The sequence below is a fragment of the Ornithodoros turicata genome, chromosome 2, assembly GCF_037126465.1.
Source record: "Ornithodoros turicata isolate Travis chromosome 2, ASM3712646v1, whole genome shotgun sequence".
NCBI classification, from domain to species: domain Eukaryota; kingdom Metazoa; phylum Arthropoda; class Arachnida; order Ixodida; family Argasidae; genus Ornithodoros; species Ornithodoros turicata.
Window position 1 is genome coordinate 138,800,290 of NC_088202.1, and position 27,943 is coordinate 138,828,232.

At 48.1% G+C, this 27,943-nt stretch overlaps 1 protein-coding gene across 1 annotated transcript in view; it reads right to left on the reverse strand.

Annotated features, from left to right (window-relative positions):
* The window catches only part of LOC135385076 (cell adhesion molecule Dscam1-like), a 169,113-nt gene extending 142,283 nt beyond the window's left edge, over positions 1-26,830 (reverse strand). The window contains exon 1 of the mRNA XM_064614252.1: positions 26,549-26,830. Within this exon, the coding sequence (XP_064470322.1) occupies positions 26,549-26,609 (61 nt within the window). The 5' untranslated portion in view covers positions 26,610-26,830. The remainder of the gene's footprint in view (positions 1-26,548) is intronic.
* Positions 26,831-27,943: the final 1,113 nt, after the last annotated feature.

A 27,943-nucleotide genomic window follows, 5' to 3' on the forward strand; every position in this document is an offset into this window, starting at 1 on the left:
GTAACCATCTTTTTAAGTGGTATATGGCATAGCTTGGGACCAGATGTCATAACCTCGTTCAAGTAGATCCAACCCTCATTTGCCTCCAGGTTCAAATGACAAAGTCCTATTACATTAAGCGAAAAAAAAAAGAGCCGATTGATTGCGCTCCGTCTGAGGTCGACTCCCAAATATGAACAATTCTTTTGCTTATTCAGACTTTTGCGTATCGACTATTCTGTCTTCTGAACCTGGACCATGGTCCTGGACCTGCTCCTTGGAACCATTTTTGGACACCGTAGGACTGCGAACCTTATTGTGAAGGGGCTCATTATTTAATTCCTCACATCACACCAGCAATGGGGTCCACCCATATCCCATTTATTTGTTCAGGTAACCAAGTAATTGCAGTAAAGCTAGCGCTAAAATAGAACGCTGTCGTTATGCGTCTTATGTATACTATGAGGACCTAAAGACAACAGTAAGAATGACTGGGCGTCAAAGAAATAAAGCTTTGCATTGTGGTGTTGGAGAAGACTTCTTCGAGTTCATTGAACTGCAAAAAGATCGAGTCGAACGATACTCTAAAGAAAGTAAATCCCTATTGCTCATTAGAAGGACAAACAGTGAAACTCGAACGAGATCAAACGTTTTCCCCGACGTTATTGAACGACAGACTACATTGAAGAAGACTTTGATGCTGGATAAGATTGATCGTAAAACGCGAAGCGAGCGACAGAGGATGAAGTGGATGTACAGTGTCCGATCAGGCTACGGTCATGTGCTCGAATATGTATGACGTCATCGAAGAAACCTACATAAGACATAGCACAAACTCATTTACCTTTATAGTGAAGAAGGAAGAGCTTCCCCCAAAACGTCGACCTTGTGTATTTTTGTAATCTAAGAGTTAATTATTTATGTTAACTAATGCATTAAACTACTATCTGTTTTACTTCCTTTCATGTAACTTCCGTCTCTGGCTCTCTTATTCATTATTTTATATTAACTCGTGGCCTTCAGACACTTTCTCTTTGCAATGTATATATATATATATATAATAATAATCGTGCCATTTTATTTCTTCTTAACCAAACCAAACCAACCAATCGTGCCACGTCCCTACGCTGTGCCGATGAGAGCCAAGAAGCTCCCTCTGCAGCTAGGGAAGCCCCAGCGATAGTAACATCATGATGACGGCTTGACGACATCATGATGAACACCACATCACTGTGGTATCGGATAGCACCCAGCCTGGCGATGCCGTCAGCTGAGCGATTGGAAATCTCGCCGGCAATTGGAAATCTCGCCGGCAGGGCCGTCTCAACCGGAAGCTGGCAGTTGGTTTCGAATTCGATGTTTTCGATGTTTTAGAAAAAAAAAGCACTTACGAATTTTGCGGAACTTTTTGCTGTTTTCTTCTTCGAAGGCATCTCCAAGTGAATATCACAGATTTAGGATTCGGGATTCCTCGCGCACACCACCTTTAACGTTCCATCACCCTTCTGTGATGTGGAACTTACAGCGCATGCGCACCATATATGGACAAAAACAGCCGCATTCGAAAGGTGTAAAAAAAAAAAAGATGCTGTGCAGGCGGTAGTGGTATACTCTCCTTCCTCCCAGTCCGCCATCGTCGCGGTTGGTGGAACTAAATGGAAGAAGGATCCGTTTCAACGAGGAGGCGTTGTTTCCCTGAACGACATAAATCATCTTCATCGGGCGAACAATGCGAACAATCGGGAGGGCGAAGCGTTTGTGTGCCTTCCTCTTTACGATGTTTTTCTCTCTCTCGGCTTTCCTTTCTCTTGGTGCCGGTCAGTTGGCAGCGAGTGCTGAGTGTACAATCCCTGTGAAAGAAACAGCGTCTTTGCTGGTGTAATCGCGTCGGCTGCGATACGATATGGCCGTTATCGCAGGCGGCCAGCAGGGCCCCACTGTCAGCCGTTATGATTGATACTGTCCTGGATTAAGAAGCATAAACCCCGTGGAAGGTCAGGGCGCGGAAATACACATATGTGTGTGCTAGACAACGTTTAATAGAGTAGGACACTGTCAGTGTAGGTCGCCCGTCAGAAGTGCGCCATTGTTCAAGCGACGTGTCGTGTACCTGTAACATATTGTCACTAAACGATCATTAATCGTGTCTGTTGGGTGTTTGCACCGAACGTCACGCCTTCCTTGTGTTTTGTTTCGTTGATATATAGACATGTCCAAGCGCTGTTTTCGATACGTTGTTAGAATAATTGTCAACTGCAAATTCGAGCGTGGAAGTCCAAAATAACATAGATGCGGTGATGTCAGTTGAAACGTAAAAGTTGGTGTAGTTTCCAATGAGGTAACATTCCCTTGAGACTGACGGAAAAGAGAGACACAAGACAGACCACGTCTTGCACTGTTTGCTTGTGTTCTCTCTTGTGCCTCTGTTTTCCACCATTCTCAAGAAAATGGTATAACATACGAGTCAGTTGCGTGGCTGGTAGCTTGTACTATGCCACCCAACGTTTATATATATACGTTATTTTTACATGATTTACAGATGGTTATTATTGATAGAATGATAAAAAGACTGAAAATACCGTTTATTAACGTAAAAGCTGCAGTAGACTCCATTTGCAGACTGACGAAATGCAGACTACTGCAAGAAAGCTTGTACGTTAATAAACAGTAGCTTCAGTGTTTTTATCTTTTTATCACTTGTGTTGACCGCACTTGACAAAGTTTCTACATTCTTCGGTTATTATTACTGAGGCGCCTCTACAGCCCTTGTTCGAGTTTATAATGACAGCGGAGAGCGGTACTATATAGTATCGTGAAAGAGAAATTTCGCTCCTTAGCGTAATGGAAATTTAAAAAAAAACTTGCAAAATGAGTTAGCATTAAAACTTGAAAACCGTTTGGGAACTTCCCTTCACAACGCTACACAACCCTTCAACGACCCTTCGCAAACGCTGCACAACCATTCACACGACCCTACACAACTCTAACGCAAGACAGCATTCGCAGCAAAACGAGCCTTTCAGGCTTCCTCCGATTCAGTTTTGCGGCGTTCAGCCTTCTTTCGCCGCCGCTCCTTCGCATAGCCTTCATAATCCGTGGCGCGCCCACGCAGACACGTCCGAACCAGTCGACCACCACAGCTGCACTGCCTATAGCACTGACGACGCGCCCGCGCAACATCGAGCCCTCTCCTTCTCTCTCCACCCACCGCGCATGCGCGCCGCGCCGTGGCTACAGACAGATCACGCCGCGATTGTTGCCAAGCAAGTACCCTAATGCTAACACATTAGTATATGTCTGGCGGAAGTGTTTGACGCCAAACAACTCTCCTGAAACCTACGCGCTTTATAAGCTATGCGTGTTGTTGTCATGAGTGCCAGCAGCATCCCCTCACTCAAAAGGAAGAGGAGGAGCAAGCAGGAGAGCCTCCTCATCGGCTCGCGTGATGTTTCTGTGACGTTCTCGCCAGTATGGTCATGTGTAGTGCCCTCTCCCACACCTCCCATACGTGTATTCTCCGCAGTGGGACGCCAAAAATTCAGATACAGGAACGATCTACATTCCCAGAGTGCAGTTGACATGAAAGGGAACGCCCTCGTGTCGTCGTACTGACGTACGTCACATTGACGACCAGGGTACGTCCCTCCTCGTGGGCATTTCAAATCGCATGCACTCCAGTGATTTATGGTAGTAGATGATACCGCTCAAGTCGGCGAAAAATTAAGCAGGTATTCGGTGAACTAGGTAATGCAGCACCAGTGGAAACAAAAAATCTACGAGGTGATGTTAGAAAAGCGAGCCCTCCCTTTAAACGCAGAATGTGCGCAAAAGGAGAGAACCACAAGGTTTTCAACCTTCGCCGGATATAACTTGAGCACGGCCGAGAAAGAAGTGTTAGCTGAGCACAGTGGACCAAGAGTGACGGATGTATTACTGGGGAAAACCCTCGCCACTGCATTATGGAATCCTTCATCTACCTAATGTTCTATAAAGCGCCGAGTGAAGGGTGTCTTTTTATCGTGAATGGGTGAATGTTCTCTTGTTTTGTGTATCCTGGCAGCGCTTCGTGAAGAAGAAAGCGAAAATGAACACTTTTAAGGGACCGGCGATGAAAACCTCGAAAAAAAAAGTGCTCGTCTGCAAAACGGAAGAATTACGCACCAACCTAATGGAAAAATTTCTGAGCCATTTGAGCGTAAAAGCACTTTGTTCACAGAGACGGAGCCTCAGGAACTTCATCATGTGCAACGCTGCAGGGGAGAGCTTAAAGGAAAGTAAATGCAGTAAGCGTAGATAACGGCCGGAATCGTAGTCCAAGCTGAGTAAGTACAGCCTCGTTTGTAAACATTCAAGTGGCGCATATACGGGTGCCTGTGCTTGGGTTGGGACTTGGTAGTGAACCCCAAAGGAAGAACACTACATAGAAAGAATTATACATATTAGTAATTCACCTTTATAAGTAACACTGGACTCCTCGAAGAGCTTTAACATAACTCCGACCTGTCGTCGCTTCGCGGTCACCATAATCCATCCTCTCATATTAACCTCTGTGAAGTGGGGTAGGGTCCTGCGGTTACCACGGGGAAACATCCCATGTCATCATCACTTCTCCTTCATTTATTATTATTGCTGTTGTTATAAGTAACCAGTTTGTAGTAACGTTTTTTGCAAAAGTAGTCCAAGGACAGACTACCGTGATGTTAGTCATGACCATAGGTCTCAAGGGCGGAGCTGACGAACAGTCAGCGAGTGCCGGTACCGGTGGTGTACCTTTCTGATTGCCTGTCACATGTGACACAGGTCTGGACAAAAGTTCACGGAACACGCGAGTTGCGTCTTCTATTTCAAGCAACGGGAGGCGCGTCCAGCGGCTTCCCTCCCTTCAGTTCAGCCACCCGCGACCTTACCTGACACACGTATGGCGTCGGGGTTTTCCTTTATTCTCCTTTCCGTCGGGTTTTCCGTCGGGGGCAACATATCTGTGGACGATCTGATCGACGGTGTCTTGGCGTCTTGGTGTCTTAACGTCGTCGGTCCTAGCAAATTTTATGGCATCACCGCTTGCGGTGCTGTTCCGGGAAGATCTTTTCTTGATCGTTCATCGAGGAGGCAACTAAAACGGTGTACCAACCGAGAGGCTATGAACTGAATCTTCGGGAAAGGCGACATTGTCTCCCCAGGACAAACGCTACCCGTGGCCTTTAGCTTCGGGGTAGTCACCGTTACTTGCAAATTGGCATCCCTCTAGAGATACCTTGCAAACAGATCCTATGCTTGTAACCCGCTAGATATGTTGGAAATAATTCTTTTTTTTTTCTTTTTCCTTTCAGTTTTTTTTTTATTTTTTATTTTTTTAAGCGGCAAAAGCGCGGGAAGCGAGTGAGTTCGGAGAGGCCGGAGATAGCCCTGTCAGCGACACACGGCGGTAGCCTCCACTTCGTGGGCGCATTGGGCGCATCCAAGCGATACCGGATGTACCGCTGTGTATCGCTAACAGCGCGCCCCTCCGGACCAGATAACTCACCCGCTTCCACCCGCCGCTAGGGCTCGCCAAGGTAGCTACAAAAACCGAACCGAAAGTTCAGGCGCGTTCAAGTAGTTTCTGCTGCTCCAGAGCTATCAAAAGATATGTATGGAAGCAGGTCCCCCAAGGTCGCCATTTTCCCATGTATTTGTTCCTATCCCGATGCGTGCAATGCCGGAGGCCGCCCTTAGATACCCCCATTGTTACCAGACGTTGGCTTGCGTGGAGTGTAGCGCGCTAAACATCCAGTTGAAGCACAATCCAAGCCAGGCCAAGTCACCGAAGGAGAAATGGACGACTGCAGCGCCTGTGGCGCCTGGTACGACAGGTACGCTATGTGATGCACGCAGCCGTGCACTAGATCCTTCCGATCGCTCAACACGTTTAAAAACAGGACCAAAAAGTGAAACACGACAGAGAAAGTTGTTATACGCGTTTTATTTGGACATATAAAGACTAGATTCATTCGCAGAAACTACATTTTGCCGCTAAACTTAGCGCGCTGAAGTGATCCGGAACGGCAACAGTGGGGTATCTAGTGGCGGCCTTCTTCGTTGCACGCTTTTCCGAAGTGAGTTTGGGGGACCTGTATGGAAGCCACATCCTGATAAGCGAACGGGAGACGGGTCTGCCCCCTCTCTGCAGTGAGTGGGCTCTCCAAGGCCGAGATTTCCCTCTTGCTTCTCATCCGATCCCGTAATGCCTACAGGTGCGCCCACACTTTTCAACTCGGCCGCACTTCTAGTCCAAATTGTCGCCAGTGCGGTGAATCAGAAAAATCAGAAACGGAGGAACGCGTTACAATGGTCTGCCCGGCTACATCCGATGCCAGGCGGAAACTCCAGAAAGCTGTGCAGCACCCTGCAACATCAGAGGTCCAGATCGAGGAGATCGTCCATCCGCGCGGTAACCTCCAGCGCGACGAATCCCTGCAGAAGCCCTGCTGAACTTTCTAAAGGCAGTGGACACGCACGGACGGCTGTACTGCAGAAGACTATCATTCCATTCCCACTTTCATCCCTTCCCCTAGCAACGTGCTGCCAATCTACGCTGGCAGATCGCTCTAAACATCTACGTCAAGACCCACCACCACCACAACAACATAGATGAATAGATGATGATGATGATGATGATGTGGGATGTTTCCCTGCGTTTAGTGCAGGACCCTACCCCATTCCAAAAAGGTTCACATGAAAGGATGGCGTGGGAAGGAAATCCCTACAGTTCGTGAAGGAGGCCGGTGTCCCTCAGAAAGGAAAGAAAAGCGCCAAGTGCACGGCACTGATGTCCACGGCCGAGAACTTAGCAGATTTTGAATGGCCTTTTATCCAGCATTGCAAGTTGACATTTAAAGGCCCGTCGCTCGCGTACGTACTGGCTGCTGTCTTCTAGAATGTGTCGGATTGTTGCCGGGAAACCACAAGTTGTACACAGCGCCATGTTGCTGTGGCCCAGCCTATACAGGAGTGCAGGGGTGAATGCGAAACGAAGTCGTAAACGACGCACGAGAGACGTAAACAGGCGAGGGAAACCGCTTGGCATTTCAAATAAAAGCGTTGGGTCAACAGCATACAGAAGCGACCACCGGGTGATGTCAGGACACCATTCCTGATGGGCCCAAGGCGACGTCAACGCGGACAAGAGGGAGCGCCACCACCAACGAAAAAGTACGCCGTAAACTTTTACCATCCATTACAGCACGCCGACATCGCACCCGTATCGATATATGATTTTGATTTCGGCCACCGGCAGTCGCTGACTTTTCGTCAGCTACCATCGTTGAGTGCATTTCCCTTAGTTGGCGATACAGAAGAAGAACTCGGCCGGACACAACTACAGCCGCACTTGCAACGTGGTTTAATACGTACTGTTCGGGACAAAAGTTTACGGATCACCGGGGTGTCGCATTTCACTATTGTAGCAACAACCTAAAAACAAACAGGACTGTTCACACGTACTGTGAGGTTGATACAACAGCTGGTCACCCGTTCCTTATTCGATCTCTTCCTCATACCTAGCAGGGGTCCGCTCCGATGAAGCAATACGCCAGTGTCGTGTTCCGTAAACTTTTGTCCCAAGCTGTACACACGAAACGCAAAAGGTTCACTTCTTTCTTGCCTTTTTTTTTTTTTTTTTGAGTGAAACACCTTATTCCATCGTCATTCATGTAGTACTAGTTGTTGTTGCCTTTTTCATCCCCACGCCCTCAACCCAAATGTAATACTACTTCTGATAAGACTGTTCCGTTTCTTTGTTAGTGCAGTTGTGGGAGTGCTGACGTATTTTTGCTGACAAAAGCGGCTTTTTCGCGATAAGGCACTCGATGGGAATAAAACTGTGTCCGTCCTCTCCACTTCGCTTCGTTAAAGGCGAAGCCAAAAGTTCCGCAAAAGCAAATTTCATCGGGCTTGTGTGTTACGGTCATAGGCTTGCGAATTCAGGAAGAAAAATACTGCCTTTGCTCGGTATTTTTTTAGTTTAGTTATGCAAATTAGCTTAAGTAACACGTATTACGAACTCAATTCAATTTGGTCACTTCAATTCAATTCAATTTCGCAATTCAATTCAATTTGGTCACTGGAGATGAACAACAACATGGCTAGTGCCTCATGAAGATGGAGCGCGAGCTGTCTGAGCAAAGCGCATATTCAGGGTACAAGTTGTACGGCACGAAATGAAAACAATGTCACCTTGAGGAATCGCCTTGCAGACACTCCGGGCGGTTGGAGCTTTTCTTCATTTGGAGTCACTAAATGAGTCACGGGGACTTCTTTGTGCCTAGATACCGCACCAATATAATGTATTCAAACGGAGTTATGACCACTTTTGTTTTAACACCATCGCTTTCTTAGAGCCAAGCATTAAAACCAATCCTTGTTGTTTTTAAACCTATGGTTTCCTGTCACCGGCTGTTCTGTCTGAAATTTTCCCTGGATTTTCCCGAAGACTTTCCAGACGAATGTCGGCACAGTTCCCCCTGAAGTCGGCCCAGGACGCATATACTAATCCCACTGTCCCCCCACTCCTTCCTGCTGTGTCCTCTCTCCCTATATCTGTCCACGTCTGAACGCCGCTCATGGCCACAGTTGCTTCGCGGCGCTAACACGGAGTTAAAAAAAAACTATTGTTTCATTTTAGAATGCTACCTTCACCTTTTGTTTTTTATCTATAATTAAGATACGAACGCGTAAAAGCGTCCACCTCCTGCCTGCACGTTCCAAAACCTGCCGAATTTTTAACCCTGTGTTACAAACCCTGAGATTTCGCCAAACTAGCTACAACTTCCAAATCCAAAATGTTTATCCTTCCTCCCCCCATCTGGTTATTTCGCGTGACTAAAACGCGGGGCGCAACCTTATCTCTGCCGGGTTGTCTGAAAGCTTCCCATGTGCGTGTGTGTGTGTGTGCTTGTTTCCAGCGCTTGGAGGTAATTTATTTTCCCAGAGCCTCCACCTTCATTTATTTAGGAATGCCACTCCGAGAGCGGAGACTATTTTTCACGACACGGGGACAAAAGCTCGCAAGGGCAACGACGACATTTGCTGAAGGAACGGCGACATGGGTTTCGCCTCGATTTTCATTTCCCGGTAGCAAACCGATTGCGTGCGTGTGTTGGCTTTCTTGACTCTTTCGGTGTCAGCCAGAGGGGGCCCTGCTGCTCTTTGTCTGCCTGGCACAAAAGAGGTTTCAATGACGTGGTATTGGTCGATAGCGTACGATGGTGATGGTGATCTTCATTCATCGTTGATACTCATCTTTAATTTCCAGCAGTTACTTCATAGCTTGCTTTCTTATTGCTTTGGACCGAATGCACAATCCTTTATGCTTATTATGAGAGATACCGAGGTGTATAAGTGTATGCACATAATTTGAATTGGAATTGAAATTGAAACAAAAGATATGGAGATGTTAGCCCCCACCCAGTCAGGATTGGCTAGTCCAAAACGCGTTTGTGGGTGGAAAAATAGAACCAGAAAGAAAAAGAGAAAAAACAAACAAACAGGAACGAGGTAGAGTGCGTCAAGCAGGAGAAAGCATGAAGGAAAACAGGGGAAGGAAAGGGAGAAGCGTTATGCACAGGGAAACACTCCCTGGTTCACAATATACATACCTATATACATGTATGTACATATGTTGTACATACATGTACATGGATGTATGCATGTATACATGTACACTCTTAAAAATGAACTTCCCCACATAGCACGCTCCTAGCCAACCATCATCCCGAATGACAACGTTCTTGCCCCTGATTTGTTGAAAAAGAGAGGAGGAGCCTATTTTGTGCCATTATGCACCGCACAAAATAGGCTCCTCCTCCCGTTTTCAACAAATCTAGGGCGAGAACGTTGTCATACGGGGTGATGGTTGGCTAGGAGCGTGCTATGTGGGTTCATTTTTAATAGTGTACCTGTATGTATACATGTACATGTATGTATGTACATAAGTTGCATTCTCTTGCGCAGCCTTTAGTGACATTCATAGAGCCCTTAAAGTATCGTAGTAAAAAAATATAAAAAAATAAACACATACATAAATGATTATGGTAGTATAGATAAACATGGAAATGTACTCCACACTTACGATTCAGATAACGACTGCGCTACACATAGACGTTTAAAACTTCAATGAAGACCCGGTGACGATACCCTTATTTTCTGAAGACGAAAGAGGTACTTTGTAGAGAACGAAAGTGAAAAATTTTAAGTAACGTTCTATGAACATCTTCACTGCCCAAAGCCCCCTCCTTTTCTAACCGGTCGGCTGGTTATGGAACGAAAATATTGAGACGTTGGCCCAACGTTGGGCCAACACGCTTACGTCTACACACTTCGAAATCGCTATAGATTGATTGATTGATTTTTAAAAGAAAAAAAAAATCGCTATAGAAATGGAGGTGCAACAAGGTCGTACTTTGCTTCAAAGCTGTACGTATCTTGCGTATCTTACCGTACCTTAAATAATTTTCTTGGTATCACCTTATCTCGCTAAATATTTTTTGCTGCAGTGTACTTTATCTTAAATACGTCGTTGATCTCCGCTGATCTGCACAACGGCAATGGGCCAGGTTTGATGGCGATCAAAAGTTCCACATCCTCATCATCATGTTTGTGTGTGTAGCACGAGTCTGCTTCGCTGCTCTCGATGCAGTCTACATCGACGTGAACTCCGCTTTGCCCCTGCACCGCCTACACTCTTAAAAATGAACTTCACCACATAGCACGCTCTTAGCCAACCATCGTCCCGAATGACAACGTTCTCGCCCTAGATTTGTTGAAAACGGGAGGAGGAGCTTATTTTGTGCTCATTATGCACGGCACAGAATAGGCTCCGCCTCCCGTTTTCAACAAATCAGAGGCGAGAACGTTGTCATTCGGGATGATGGTTGGCTAAGAGCGTGCTATGTGGTGAAGTTCATTTCTAAGAGTGTAGATGCTGGCCAGTTAGACTTCGGCAAGCTGCTGGTGAACTGGCCGGTTGAGACAAGGCGACGAGTCGTTGTGAGATGTCTTAAAAACATTTTAGGAAGCCAACATCTTCATACACCTAACCTAACTTACGAGACAACATAAGAGCTACAGTCACACAGGTATATCTCCGCCAGCGGAGAATGTAGTCCGCACATTACGGACGAAGATAAGCGTATTATTTTTAGTCCGTCCAACTCCAACATAGGCGGACGCGAGGCACGCGAGGAACCCGATTTATGTGCTTTGCTAACGCGAATATTTTACGTATTTTCGTTAAAAGTATGCAAATGCGTTCAGACTACGTCGCCTCGGACGAGAGTCTTCGCAACATAATAAGGGCACAAGCAATGGTTTCGAGCATGGGGACGCATTACGTTGTCACGCGGATGTCATGCGTCCGCCTAAGTCAATCACAGGCGTCTTTGGATGCGGAGTTGACTTGTCCCGAAGCTCAGTATACTTGATGAACATAGCTGGAGCAGGCAAGCTAGCTGGTGTTGAATTGATATTAACATTGCCTTGAGTTTGAGGGGGAAAACACAGGACGAGATTAACAGATAGACTCACCAACCAGCAATGAAGCACCTGGTTCGTGAGTCTATCTGTTCATCTCGTCCTGTGTTTTTCCCCTCAAAATCAAAGCAATGTTAATATCGGTATACCTATGTGAACAAATACCCAACGCATCACGATGCATTTTTGCCGCTACGGAACATTCCTACCTTTCCAAAACAAATGCCGTCGTCTCAGACATCGCGCAATATTCAAAAAGTCTCTAAAGCAGTACATATAGCCGTTCTTATCCCCCCCACCCCCCCCACCCTTTTTTTTTTATCAATCTTCCATTTTGCCCCTTCGCGACAACAATATATCAAACAAATCCATCTCGGAAACCAATAACGAGAATCTAGTTCCGAAGAATCGTCCTTTTACGACGGTGCCCTTGCAAGGTACGAAATGCTATAAACGGCCAGTCCCATTTGGGTTACTAAGGCGCAATAGGAAGCTGCCGTTTCGAACGGACGGCTATCCCTTTAGCGTAAGAGGCTTTCAAAGTCTCTTCTCCGAAGCACTGCTACTTCGCTCCTTCCTTGTTATTATTTTGTACGCGTCGTCGCGAGAGAAAGACCTCTCTCTCTCTCTTTCGTTCTTTTTGCTGTCGAATTCCTCACTTGCCATAAAGAACTTAATTTTACGTCTCCCTTGATCTTTTGTGCCGTTATAAACGAGTGTCAAGCTTTAGAAACTCCCGCTGACATCCCTATTAATTGGGTAACTAGACTCGAATGCAATAGAGGTGGGCCGCAGGGCAAAAGCTCGAGGAATCTTGCTTGTCGCGGCTTGGCGTTTTTAATGTTATACGTTGATGAATGTGTCTCCTTTTGGTTCTTGTCCTTCCTGCTGTCTTCCTTTCTGGCGCTGCGAGACGAATATAATGTTACGTTTGTTTGTCGACTTTCAACGTAGTCATTGCTGTCTTGCTATAGTTGTGTTTTCGCTCGTTCTAGTTTGCGTCACGGCTTGCGTGTAGTTAGAGATGATGACGACAGTGAGGAGGGGAATACATGTCCTCAGCAGCGGATGCTGCACCAGATGATGCAGCACAAGACCCCCTGGAGCAGCAGATGCTCGTATGGAGGACGCGACCCTGCTTCAGGCCGACGCAATTTTTCAGTTACATTGCTGCTACTGCATTTTCGATGCTGACTTTGTAGAGGCAGATCTTTGCAGAAAAAGCTTTCAAACCACGAGTAGTAAATATTATGGCTAATCTAAATTTCCTCTTTAGAAGAAGCTGTCGAGAGCACTTTTTGGACTGGCATTACTCCTATAGCCACTATTATATAGGCACTACTATAGGCACTACCATAGGCACTACTCCAATTACTTTACCTGTAGTACTATAGGTAAGGTAATTGGAGTAGATATACACGTAAGGTGAGTCAGCCTGTTTGTGTGGCGACAAGCTGCACGTGCCACAGGGTAGGCCTGCAGATAATTCCAGCCACCAGGGGTTCTGTTGACGCACGCTGGAAATCTCCGACACACGGTGGTGGAAGCAATGTTTCAAAACACCTCTGCCCCGGCTTTGCCAGTCTGTGACACGTTGTGACGCAGTTGTACCAACATCTGACCGACCTATATCTATTTTGTGTGAGCAATGCTGACAGTATTGCGTATAGGCAGGCGATGTGGGGACAAACTCTCGGTCTGGCCACAAATTGAAGGACGACAGAAACACAGGGCTGTAATCTCTCGACAAAAGACAGTCCTGTGTTGGTGTCTTCCTTCCCTCTGTGCTCAGGCTCAGGCTTTTGCAGAATTAAGTACAATGATGAGAACCACGGAACATGTCAAAATGCATCTCACGAGGCAGACTCAAGCGGTTCTCGATCGCCCAGGTAACAGGAAACTGAAGAAGCAGCGACGAAGAAGCAGAAGGTCGGCTGCCGCCGATATTTGGAACAAAGACTGTCCTTCTACTTGGAACAGTCTACTACTTTCAGAACAGTCACGGTTAGAAATATCGCCAGCTCCCGATGTGATGCTGCTGCAAGAATCCACTTTTACAGGATCGCTGGATTTCCCGCTTCTCGATGGACAATGTAAAGTCACAGCAACACGGCGCTGTGTACAACTTGTGGTTTCCCGGCAACAATCCGACACATTCTAGAAGACTGCATCCAGTACGTACGCGAGCGACGGGCCTTTAAATGTCAACTTGAAATGCTGGATCAGAGGCCATTCAACATCTGCAAAGTTCTCGGCCCATGGAGTAACCCTGGACATCAGTGCCGTGCACTTGGCGCTTTTCTTTCCTTTCTGAGGGCCACCGGCCTCCTTCACGAACTGTAGGGATTTCCCTCCCTCGTCATCCTTTCATGTGAACCTTTTTGGAATATGGTAGGGTCCTGCACTCAACGCAGGGAATCATCATCATCCATTCATCTATGTTGTTGTTGTTGTTGTTGTAAAGTTTGACATCATGAAGGGGCGTTATAGGCTGACCAGGATGAGGGACGCAGTGCTTCCGCCACTAGTGAACGCTATACAGTTAGTTGCAGAATGGCCGACAACAATAAAACTTTATTTGAGTGGTGATGGTTGGGGCGTTTCTCGCAACAGGCGATACTCTACACTGCTGCTCGTGGTAATTTGATGAAAATATAGTGAGAGCCTCACATTGGAGGACCGAAGTCCTAGATAGAATGGCGTAGATGCAGACTAGCTGGTGGATAAACTCATTGGGAACCGGACCACTCGTCACCGGAAGACTCGTCACAGGGTAATTGATCACACAGGCCCTCTGGTACGAGGTCCTTTTGTCACCGGAACACTTGTCAAGGGGGGCGGTTCGTCACCGGAACATTGGTTGCAAGGTGTTGACCCCGTTCCAAAGGGAATGCGTTTCACCGTGTTTTACCAAAGGGATTAGTCCAGTGCCCGTCCCGCACTTCGGCGAACCCGGATTCCGAAGACCGCTGACCGTACAAATTTCACGTCTTTGCTAATGGCACGGAAAGCATGGAAGTGACGAAAACTCAGCGTGGGGCTCCGTTGCTGGATAAAAGTTGAGAGACTGACCAAGGTTAGGTCAGGAGAGCCTTTTACGTATTTCACACGTTGGGGAGTGGGTCAGTTCATGTAGAATATGCACCCGTCGAGACTGACCAAGGTTAGGTCAAAAGAGCCTTTTACTATTTCACACGTTGGAGAGTGGGTCAGTTCGTGTAGAATATGCAGCCGTCGAGACTGACCAAGGTTAGGTCAGGAGAGCCTTTTACGTATTTCACACGTTGGGGAGGACGGTGCGGTGAGCAAGTGGCAGGTTCACTGTGACGATTATTCCGGCGTGACGGCAGTTCCTCGTACGAGATGCCCTGTGACGAGTTTGCCTCCTTGACGAGTTCACCTATGACCAGTTGGCCTGTGACGACCGGGCTTGTGACGAGTTCTCCTAAACCCAAACTCATTGCTCAGGCTTGCCTATCGTGGACCGAAGTCCTATACGTTGTCCAGGAAGGTGAGTTGTGCGTTCACAGCAGCACGTTGGTGGTGGTGGTGGTGATGGTGATGTTGAAAGGGCTTGCCGTTGTCGGCAGCACGTTGGTGAGCTGTATTTCACGAGGGACGAACCAATAGGCCATTTGAAAAAGTTCGAGGGAGCGGCGCGCGCCCTGGCAGGGCGTGCCTGGAAATGCTGTGCAAAACGACAGCGATTTGCTATAATCTCCGATCGTCGTCGTCGTCGTACTGGTGTATGCATCGTAGCTGTCGTTTTGCACAGCATTTCCCGGCCTGCCTTCCCAGGGCGCGCGCACTCTCTGGAACTTTTGCAAATGGCCTATTCCGGCAAAGCATGGAGAATGCGTATTTGTCTTTGACCTGATGTTTCATTACCTAACGTTACAAAGTTTTCCTTTCTTTGACTGAGGGATGCTGTGTCTGCTGTGCGAAGCGATCGATATACCCACCACAATGTAACGACTAGGTTTCCTGCACATAATATCGCCACCAGTGGCGGTGCGGTGCGGTGGTAGTGGGGAGCGGGGGGTGCCTCCGCACCGGGTGAAGCGACGGAAGGGGTGACGCGCCGCACCAATACTGCCGCTTCCTCCCGTTCTCTGTGGCACGATGACGCCAAAAACAACATGGAGGAGCCTTCTTTATTTATTCTCTATTTCCAATACCTCAAAGGTCCGAGGGCATTACGCGAGGGCTTCTGCGAGGTACTTTTTTTTTCTGAGTGCGGTGTAATATGTTTATTTATCGTGAATCGCCTGGTACGGAAATCCTGGTATCCGTTAATGGGGGCATGGGGTGGGGTTGGGGTGACGCAAAGAGCACCCGCACCTGGTGACGCGAACCCTAGCGACGCCACTGATCGCCACGATGGCCTCATACCGGAAAAACGGTAGCGGAACAATTTATAGCTCTAACTTGAAATTACTTATAAAGAAGGCCAACTTACCAGACACAGAGAAACCCCATGGCGCACCTAACGCACGAATGGCTTTCTTCTCACTGAATGGGGGAGGCTTTCAGGCTCCCTCTCTGCAGACAGTCATGTCGGGATGGCGATAGCGCTTCTACCAGTCGCTCCGCTAAATGCCCGCCACTTAACGGGGAAGGCAGTTAACGCAGACTGGTTGTGATAAGAAGTGACGAAGCTAGAATATCGTTTCCTCCAACTCTAAAGGCCGGGTCCCATAACACGCTACAAGCGACAGCTACGCGACAAGCGACAAAATCGCCCCCGCTCGAGCGACAAGGAAGCTCTGTCGCGGATGCAAAATCCTGTATCAGTTTCCCGTTATAGATATTTGCCGCTTGTCGCCAGAGGCCGTTGCCTGCCGCTTTACGAAGTCTGCTAGATTTGGCGGTATGTAACTGGAACGAACTATGAAAGACAGAGGTGCGTGGGGCAACAGGGTAGCGTGGGTGGCGAGTCAACTTTATTAAAATGAAATTTCGAGCTTGTTGGTAGGAAGGAGCCGCTTGAATCTATTATTATCGCATGTGATGAGTGTCTCTCACATACTGTGTGTAACGGATAGAACTACAGCGCCACCACAGAAGCACATATCGCAGCAAAAATGCAGTACTGTAAATTTCTCACGGTGTTTAATTCCCTGGGGAAGCTCAGTCGAAATTTCATTATATTTGAGACTGATATGCAGCATTAATAATTAGAATGTATATGCACCTTTCTTTCGCACATGTAGTTTTGCCGTTAACTGCTGAGCCGCCTCGCATATTGATCGGGTGGCTGCAGCGATATAATCTGTAGCGTGTTGTTTGTAGCGTGTCATGGGGTCCAGCCTTAAGGGTGGATCGCATAACACGCGACAAGGCGACACGCTACAGATTCTGTCGCTCGTTTGATACGATATGCACTCGTTGTCCCCTCTTGGAAGCCTTGTTGTCAGGTAATTGTTCTGTTACTGGTGGTACTGGTACTGCTAGCTCTCCTGCTTATACTGGTTCGTAGCCTGGTTGTCATATCTGGATCCGTCGTTGCCGGCTGGCTTTCGGTGGCCCAGACTTCAGAGACGTAGCTATATTTCAGGCTGTCAGGGCAGGGTTTCGTAGCCACATTGTCCGTGAGGAAGCGCTGTACAGTCTTGTGGAGTGCTCTCGCCACTGGCTGACGTCTACTCTTTTTCTTTTCCGTCTTTTCCGCCACGTTCAGCGTGAGTGGCAAATCATGTTCCAGCCAGCTTGCTAGGACTCCACTCGCTCGCACTCCATAGCGACCCTCCCGTGTTTGGATTGTTCGCTCGGTATGGGCAGTACGAAAAGCAAACTCTCCTAGAGAGTCTTGTTATCTAGCTTGTAGGATTGTAACGTGAAGTCAATGTTTGTCCCAAGGGGACTATCTCCATAGGTAGCTCCCCTGCTTGATGACAATACACACTGGAGAGCGGCCCCTTGATAACGCGGTCCGTCCCCTGGTGGACCGTGTCTTTGAATACGCGGCCTATCAAACGGTCGTCGAGACAGCATCGCATGCAGTACTGTTTCCGGGAAGATTTTTCCTAAAATCTCAATGCCCTCTCTCCCCAGCCTTGTATGCCATTGCTATCAACCTTCTCCTCGAGAGACTGTGTCCACTCTCCGTTATCCTAAGGCTGCCTAATAGATGTCCACCGCCTGTGTTTGCGTACGCTGAGGATGTCTCCGTCATACTACCGCGCGAGAGTTCCCTGGAGACAGTGTTGAGGGCATTTGAAGACTACAATACAGTTTCTGGGGCAAGCTCTTTGCTGCACCGTTTCAAGCCCCTGTAAAACCCTCAAGTTAAAATCCTAGCACGTAGTAGTTTTTGACAGCGCAGGAGTCTCAGCTGTCAACTGGCCCCGAGTTTTCAAACGTGGTAGTGCTGTGCTGCGGCAGCTTAAATTTGTTTATATGCCGATTACTTTTCGGGCCCGACTGCTTGCAGCATGGTACTACAGTCGCTTGCGGTTTTTAGCGGTTGTTTCACGCACACCAGCGGTAATGTAAACTGCTATCACACGACCCGCCTTTTGTGGGGCGGATCCGTTGAGTGGGTCTGTAGGTCTCAACTACACGGGAGCCGTGATCTGGGTGGGTTAGGAGCACCAACTGTGCCAGAAAAGTGCTTGGCGCTTCAATCGCGTATTCTCTTTTAGGCGCTCCGTGCGTCGGAGCACCCGGCCTACGCGTTAGTACAATATTTTCTAGGATACGGCGCCAGGTGATTCCTAGGTGCTTCGCCCCAGGGCGGAAATACTCTCTGCTTATTTTAGTTCGTGTGTTGCTGTTGTGCGGCGCTTGCGTGTCCAACGCCCAGGTGAAGACATTTCCTTGTGGAGCGTCTGTGGTTTCTGCGCCGCCTTCAGAGAAATGCGACCGGGTCCCGCAAGGCCAGCAGTGTCAACGAAATTCACCTGGCGGCGTATCACTGCAGGCTGCCTTGATGCACGGCGCGCTGGTCTTCAGTGGATGCTGGCCCATGGCGTCCTTCCACTCTGTGAAGGAACCGTTTTTCGAATATGTGTATGTGAATGTATTTCGTGTGTACAGTTGTCCGTCCTGTGGCATGTTTGAGACAGCAGAACATTGTTTTTTGCGATGCCATATTCCGCTTTTACTGTGGAGTAGGGCAGCGCAAATGAAGTTGAGCTCCCAGTAGTCGATTATTCCACCGTAAGATACCTGGAGCCGCTGCCGGTCGTGCGCGCAGAGCGGAAGCAGTTATCAATGCTGATCTCTGAAATAAACTTCCAGATTTGGTGCTGGCCGGTGTAGGCTGGCCTTCGGTGGCTCAGATGTTGGGAGCATGACTATTTTCCATTGTTCCACTTGTCATTGTTCGGGTCTGTGGAGTGCTCTCGGCGCTGGCTTACCTCGACTCGACTCTCTGATAACGATCAAAGTGAGTGGAATATCATGTTGTAGTAAGCCCACTAGGACTGTACTGCCCGATGTAGCGACTCTTCCGGAGTTTCAGGATTGTTCGCATGGTATGGGCATGTACAAAACGCAATCTTCTCTTGTAAGCGTTGTTTTGTGGTATGTAAGGTAGTGTCGGTGCAAAGCTCCATATGTAGCTCTCCTAAATGATGACAACACACATATTTTCTTTTTTTAATTCCGTGTTAGCGCCGCGAAGCAACTGTGGGCTATGAGCAGCGTACAGACGTCGACAGATGGAGAGAGGGCAGCAGGGAACGAGTGGGGGACAGGAGCGTTAGTATGCGTCCTGGGCCGACTTCAAGGGTAACCGTGCCGACATTCGTCTGGAACATCTTCGGAAAACCCAGGAATGACCTCGGACAACACAGCCGCTAGCAAAGTTCGAACCCACCACCTCCCAGTCTTCAGCATGACCTTGGCTAGCACCAACGGGCGGGACGCCGTAACCTGCTCATCCATGCCGCTGGTACAATACACACTCTATGTGTGCTCCGCGGAGTGTTGTTATCCAATATCCGGTTTGTCCCGTCCTCCTGCCCCCAGCAGGAGATAGAGTTTCCGTCAGCGTAATGGGGACTACTTCCATAGGAAGTTCTCCTATTTGATGACAACACATACTATCTGTCTCCCCTTTGGGATGTTGTTATCCGGTATCCGTCTTGGGTCCCTTCCTCCAGTCTTCAACAGGAGGTAGAGTTTCTGTCGGCGTAACGGAGACCACCTCCATAGAAAGTTCTACTTGATGACAATACACACTTTGTCTCCCCTTCGAAGTGTTTGTACCGATATCCGACGTCTTCTCCCATCCTCTAGTTTTCAACAGGAGGTAGATTTCTGTCGGCGTAATGGAGGCTACCTCCATAGGAAGTTCTCGTATGTGACGACAACACACACTCTATGTCTCCTATTCAGAGTGTTGTTATCCAGTATCTGGTTTGTCCCATCATCCTGTCTCCAACAGGGGATAGAGTTTCCGTCAGCGTAACGGGGACTACTCCCATAGGAAGTTCTCCTGCTTGATGGCAACACGGACTCTATGCCTCCCCTTCCGTGTGTTGTTATCTGGTATCTCTCTTGTCCCATCCTCAAGTCTTCAACAGGAGATAGAGTTTCCGTCAGCGTAACGGGGACTACTCCCATAGGAAGTTCTCCTGCTTGATGGCAACACAGACTCTATGCCTCCCCTTCCGTGTGTTGTTATCTGGTATCTCTCTTGTTTCATCGTCCAGTCTTCAACAGGAGATAGAGTTTCCGTCAGCGTAACGGGGACTACTCCCATAGGAAGTTCTCCTGCTTGATGGCAACACAGACTCTATGCCTCCCCTTCCGTGTGTTGTTATCTGGTATCTCTCTTGTTTCATCGTCCAGTCTTCAACAGGAGATAGAGTTTCCGTCAGCGTAACGGGGACTACTCCCATAGGAAGTTCTCCTGCTTGATGGCAACACGGACTCTATGCCTCCCCTTTAGAGTGTTGTTATCTGGTATCTCTCTTGTCCCATCCTCAAGTCTTCAACAGGAGGTAGATTTTCTGTCGGCGTAGCGGAGACCACCTCCATAGAAAGTTCTACTTGATTACAATATACACTTTCTCTCCCCTTCGAAGTGTTGTATACCGATATCCGTCTGCTCCCATCCTCCAGTTTTCAACAGGATATAGGGTTTCCTCCGTCATCCCACATCATCATCATCCATTCATCTATGTTGTTGTTGTTGTTGTTGTTGTTGTTGTCCGTCGGGGCTACCTCCATAGGAAGCTCCCCTATATGGTGACAACACAACACACACTCTATGTCTCCCCTTTAAGTGTTGTTATCCGGTATCCGTCTTGTCCCCATCCCCCATTCTTCGAAAGGAGGTAGAGCTTCTGTCGGCGTAATGGGGACTACCTCCATAGGAAGTTCTCCTACTTGATGACAATACCCACGTCTAGACAATACGCGTCTAGAGAGGTGCTCGGGTGCCGTTATACCCGTGCATCCGCGGGAATATCAGCGCTACATCGTGATTTGCGGATAGAAATATAACGGCTGGAAATCCGCGCGAATAAAGCCGCGCACCTGTGCGGTTCGGCGACGGTGGTCGGCCTATGATGAAGAGATTTGGTTGAAGATTGGTTGATTTGGTTGAAGAGGTTTAGTGCCTACTCATATAGTTGAAGGAAAAAATCCACATGGCGAAAATGTTATCTTACAAACGTTTTCATCTTTCAGTGTGCAAACCACACAGGAACATGATGTCACCCGAGAATTTCCCAGAAAAAAATGAGCATTTTTCTGGGTAATTCTGGTTGACATGATGTTCCTGGGTGGCCTTTCTTGTCTGTCCGTATGAACGGAATGGCGTTTACAAGGAGTTGTGCCGCTTGATAAAAATACACATTTGGGGGTGTTGCTATCCGGATGTGAGGTCGCCTGTCTTTCTGCCCGCGTTGAGAGGACTACCCCCCACAAGTAGTGCCCCTAATTGAAAACTTCGGAGTAATAGCGAGATACAGTTGGAGTCAAGGGGTCTACTTACACAGATGCGGTTTCCTACTTGATGACAATACACACGTCGGACAAGAATTTTCCTGCGGTGTGCTAACTTTAGGGATATACCAAGGGTACCTAGAAACCTGCTCTTACCATGACACCAAGTGACGCGGGTATCGATCCATCCTGATTTGAAGAGGGAGCGGGCGTACGCCTTTCTGTTGACAGTTAGCATGTATCTATGAATTGTCACAAAAGGCATACACCTCCCATTTTAAACAAATTGGGAAAGCGGTGCCTTTTGGAATGGTGGTGCTACACGGTGAAGTTTTCGTTTGAGAATGTAACAATGTGAAATGGTGGCAGCACTTTTTTTTTTTTTGAGTGTGTACGTGAGATAATCTTTGTTTCTTAATGGGCGACCTTTGTTAGATAGGTTGAGATAGACTATATAGACGTGTCTTTCATACTGAAAGGAGTCTAAAGAACGTGATGAAAGGCAGTGTCACACTACACGGATGATTTGGGAGAGATTCGACGGGGAGGTTTAATGTTGTCAGAGTGAACTTGTGCACGAGCGAAAACCAGCGAAGGGAAGCGAGCACAACAGGAAGAAGTAGACAACAACAGTACAACGGCGGACTTATAGCTGACGATTATTTGGATAAAGCTGATTCGTCTCTTCACTGGTTTCTGCTCCTATAACTATGTACCAACAAAGCAATGAACGTCTCTGTGTACTCCCTCCATTTCCTTTGCCTCTTTGGGTAGTTCTCCCACTTGCTAGACTGCATCGTACGCTTGATGAGCACGCTGTGTGCATGTGAATTTTTCTCTTTTCTCTCTTTTTTTTTTTTTTGTAGGTACCACTCTATACATAAAATAAGTAATTTGGTGTTTATTTTTACTAATAGTCGGTTGGAACGACAATATAGGATAGGATATCAGCAGGGCCGTACGTTGTAAATAAGGGAGAACAACAACAATAAATGAAGGAGAAGTGATTATGACATGGGATGTTTCCCCGTGGTAGCCACAGGACCCTGCCCCACTTCACCGCGGTTATAAGGGAGAACACAACAACAACATAGATGAATGGATGATGATGATGTGAGATGTTTCCCTGCGTTGAGTGCAGGGCCCTACCCCGTTCCAAAAAGGTTCACATGAAAGGATGACGAGGGAAGGAAATCCCTACAGTTCGTGAAGGAGGCCGGTGGCCCTCAGAAATGAAAGAAGAGCGCCAACTGCACGGCACTGGTGTCCAGGGTTACTCCATGGGCCGAGAACTTTGCAGATGTTGAATGGCCTCTGATCCAGCATTTCAAGTTGAGATTTAAAGGCCCGTCGCTCGCCTACGTACTGGCTGCAGTCTTCGAGAATGTGTCGGATCGTTGCCGGGAAACCACAAGTTGTACACAGCGCCGTGGTGCTGTGGCCCAGCCTATACCGGAGTGCAGGGGTGAATGCGACGCTAAGTCGTAAACGATGCACTAGAGACGTAAAGAGGCGAGGGAAACCACCTGGCATTTCAAATGAAAGCGTTGGATCAACAGCATACAGAAGCGACCACCGGGTGATGTCATGACACCATTCCTGATGGGCCCAAGGCGACGTCAACGCGGACAAGAGGGAGCGCCTATCTCCATTCGAAAGTATGATGGAGACTGCTGAGCGGCGATGGTGAGCCGCAGCAGCTGCCCGATCCGCTACCTCATTGCCTCTTATTCCAATGTGGCTAGGGACCCATTGGAGGGTGAGCCGGTGGCCCCTGTCTTCTAAAACCTTGAGTGTCGTCAGGATGTTCACTACCACCGGAGCCATGTAGCCACGGATGCCTTTGTTGTCTATGCACTGCAGCGCTGCCCGCGAATCTGTGTAAACCACCCAGAGGCGGGGGTGGTGATCCAAAATAGACCTTAGGAATAGCAGGATGGCATACAACTCCGCAGAGGTGGCCGAGGTGCGGTGCGATAGGCGGAACCCACGTGAAATTGACTCCTCTGGAATTACAAATGCCGCAGATGAGCCGCCTGTAGTTGAGGAACCGTCCGTATATACAGCGGTTTGGTTTCCGTATGTAGCGTCCATCCACTCCAGAGTAGCCTGCTTAAGGACTGGAGCAGGGGTTTGGCTCTTCGGCCCCTTGATCCCCGGGATGTGAGACGAGATGGATGGTTTCGGCAGTGTCCATGGTGCTACTGAAGAAGCGGATGGGGCAACAGTGGAGGCAGGTATACGGTCCGTTAGGTCTTGCGCACACTGCGCGATTTTGCTGCGGTTTCGCTTACGAAGCTTCTGTACCAGTGGGTGACGGCGATGGTGAGCGCGCAATCGCAAATAGTGGCGGAAAGTCTCTCTCTTGCGGAGGACGCCAATTGGGAGTTCCCTGGCCTCGGCTACCACCACCCTCGTCTCAGCACAACGCGGAACGCCAAGACAGGTCCGCAAGCTGCGCGCCAAGACGCAACGGAGCTTGTGTTCGGACGTCCTTGATAGTCCGTGCAACACAGGAACGCTGTAGACTACTGAGCCACGAACAAGCGCTTTGTGGAGTGCAAGAAGGTCCCTCTCAGTACATCCCCAGCGCAAGCCGGCAAAGTGACGTATCACATTTCCCCAACGTTGCGCCTTTGAAGAGAGATAGTCAATGTGTCTTGTATAAGGGAGAAATGGAGAATGAAACTCCACATTTTTCACACATAGCTGTATCACTCGTTAGCGCCGTGTCGGTACAACTTGGAAATTTCACCCTTTTAATGAGTGTCGCCCCCCACGACATGCGGCACAGTGTGTTACGAACGTCAGAACCAGGTGTTCCGGTCCTCAGCCGCCTTACCGCTGAGCTCTTTTCATACCTTCAAAATTCTAACATTTGCAGAATTGTCTTTTCTGTGTTTCTCGTCTTCGGAGCGTGAAGCGAGACGAAATATTTTTTTGGTAATCAGAAAGAAGACGTAGCAATAAAACTGAAACTAAAACTTACACGCCAGCCGCGTCATATTTCCGGCGCGCGTGACAACGCAGCAGGTGAAGACATGCCCGCGACGTGACGCGGAGCGATGTGATATGTGAGGCATCCCACTCGGTAAAGCGAAGATGAGCTCGAAGCGGAAGCGACGAGCACGAAGCATGAGTTGTAATATAACTGGTTTTTACCTGGTACCTTTATCACTCCCGATTTGTGGAAAGTGCGGAGTGCACGCGTTTTTACTGCATAAGTGTTTTAAACAATTCGGGATGGTGATTGGCTATAATTTTTATAATTGGGTGTTTACGTCGCGAGACAACTGAGATCATGAGCGACGCCACAGCGGTCGGTCTGTGGATTGCTTTTGCCCACCTGAGGGTTCTTTAACGTGCGATGAAAGCTCATCACACGGCACCCCGTATTTAACGTCCCTCGCGGAAGACTGCGTGTGTAAGCAACTTGTACCCTGCCACCAAGTGGTGATTGGCTACGAGTGTGCTATGTGGTGAAGTTCTGTTTACCCCCCCCCCCCAACGGCGAGCCCTTTCACCAGCACCAGCACCACCACCACCTGTTTACCCCCCCCCCCCCTCACTGTTTTTAGAGTGTGGAACATTCGTTCTCGAGTCATGGAGGTGAGGGTGATTCGCACAGTAAAATTACCATTTCAGTTACTTTTATGTTGAGAATATCAAATATCTACCTCAGTAATTTATTTATTTATTTATTTGTATTTGATCATTTCTCTTGCAAAAGGGGACCGCGCCCCCGTCTATAGGCTTGGCTTTCTCCATTAGCGAAGTCCGCGAGGATTTTTGCGTAGAAACTCGGTAACGATTTAAAGTTTTATTCATTTAACAATAAATGATAAATAGATTTAAGTAATTTAAACGGTAACGCCAAAACGTTGCATAAAATTTCTTAACGGTGTTTCCTGACTGAAATTATATCTGAATTCCAACAAGATATCGACGCAAATATATTTTTCCGCTACGCTTCTAGAAAACCATCGTCCCGAATAACGTGGTTATCTCGCCTGATTTGTCGAAACTTGGAGGCGTGCACATATTTTGTGATACTTGCGCTGGTATAGCAATAGGTCGCAAAAGGCATATCCCTTCACTTTCCACAAATATAACGGTATCATTCAGCGCAATGGTTGCCTTTCAGCGTTATCATTAACCGTTATCATCCTGTATTTGCGGAAAGCGCGGGACGCACGCCTTTTTGTGACACTTGACTTAATTTATAGAAGTGTCACAAAAGCCGTACGACTCCCATTCTCAGCCAATCAAAGCAAATAACGTTTTCAGCAAAGTGAGCGATGGCATTCAGGATGATGACCTCAACCCTGCAGAACCCAATGCCCAAATTACCGCGAGCAATGGGGAAGCAGTATCCAAAAATCAATCAATCTGGCGGTGAAACACTCCAATCATTTTCATTAACATAAAATTGTTGTTGTTGTTTCGGGATGATGCTTGGCAAGAAGCATGTTATGCAGTGAAGTTTTGTTTTAAGTATGCAGTGCGAAAACGAGTTACGTCAACGTGCCACCAAGAGCACGCCACGTCTCCAGCCATGAACTTGGGATACGACGTCAACACGTGCACGGGGCTTGCTTCTCCGCAATACACGCCGTTGCGTAGCTCGACCAGCGACCACGCTGTCAGACACGTAGGAACCGCACTCTTTTATACAACAGGAATTCTTGCCCAAGAAAAGTATTTCAGAACATCGTATTTACGGTCCTACTTATCAAACCTAGACTACCAACGAATAATAGTAGTGACGCGGGACGTTTCGTGAAATTAACGAGCCTTAATCTCGGTTGTGTTAGCAAGGAAGTGTATATCTATTCGTTGAACATAAAGACAGCGGCTAATGAAAAAGTTATGGGAATCATAAAATATATTTTCAATTACTTCGAAGTATCACTACTCCGGCATTGCTAAGTTTTTTAATCTTTCTAGGGATGGGATAACATTGCAGAAAATTGAGAGACCGGCCATCGCACGTGTTCGGAACACGCTATTAACAGCACTTCGTTTTGCCTACGGTGTTTCTACTGGACTCTGCTTCTTCTTACCCGTGTGCTGCCGTTGCATGCTCAAAAGCCACGCTCCGTTAAAACCCCATCTACCCTCCTGAAATCTGTCAGCAGCTACACACCGAACGCCAACTCACCGAAGACAACCAAGGCGATGACGACGACGATCCGAACACATAATCCCACGTGCGTTCTCATCGCACTGGACCTGTCACTGCACACGTCCCTCCTGGGCACGCGCTGTCACAAAACACCACTCAGTACGCACCACACGGAACCCGTTCGTCGAAACACCAACAGCAACGGAACTTCCAGTCACGCTGACAACGTTAAGTAATGTTCCGCAACGCCGCTGCTACAGAGAACACGGCAGCAAGCGGAACAGCGCACGACGTTAGACGCGCATCCATGCCATGAGACTGCAACGGGCGATAGCAGCCACTGCGAGGGAGCCTCGACGATTGATCCGCTTATATGCGCCCGAACACAGCGAGCCCAAGCAGCGATGCTTCGAAAGCGGGACCGCCGAAGACCGACATGCTCCCGTTTTGAACGGCGCGGCGGATTTAGCCCCTCACCCCCTCTACGATGCCTCCCTCACCCTTCGCCACTCCCGATTACCTCCTCTTTCCTTAACCACCCTCTTCATTTTCCCTCTCTCCCGCTATTCTGAGAGAGAGCGTTTCTCCTTTTCCCTACTCTCCCTATTTTCTTGTGCTCTCGTACCTTATTTTCATTTATTGTCCATAACCACTTTTGTTGTTCTTCCCCTTCCTCCTCGACTTCCCTCACTTTCTCTTGCCCACGCTATTTATTTTGCTCTTTCACTTAACGGTAGGTGAGTGCATTCCTTTTCCCCAATTTTCCTATTTTTCCTTTAATCTTCTGCCTCGTTTTCCTCTTACTCCCCTCAACGAGGGATAACCTCTCTCCACTTTCTTCCGCATCTTCCATTTCTCTCCTTTACCCTCTCATCCCCTGTCCACCCGCTTCCTTCTTCTCTCTGCTTCTACGCCGAAAGTTTCTTCCTCTTTATCCTTTTTTTCTTCTTGTTCTTGTCACGAAATGGGCGCCGGCTTTTCTTTGTTCCCTCCATCTCCCTTTCGCTATCTATAACTTTCTCTCTTTTTTTTTTCCGCTGAGATAACGGAGGGGGGGAAAGAAATATTCTTCTTTTCGCGCTCTTTTGTTTTGTGGCCGTAGTTCTCTTCATTGCCCCGCTTTCTGAGTGACTTTTTTCCCCTCTCCGTCTTTGGTGTGGGAGAGGAAAGCGATGCTCGACGGAGCGCGAACGGGCGGAACAGACTGCGCGTCGTCGTACGGCCTGGTTCGGACGTGTCGCACGCGCGCCGCTCGGAGTTATGGTTCTTTCTAGGCGGGTCGCTATCCCGTTACGTTGGCTGCATCGATTGGGGCTTGTGCAGGGAGATTTTGACGGCGAAGAAAGCAGTGTTGTGCGTAGCGGCGCTACTTGTAGCGGCACTACTGTAATCGCTACTTTTTGTCAGTAGCGGAGGTGTGACTCCGCCACA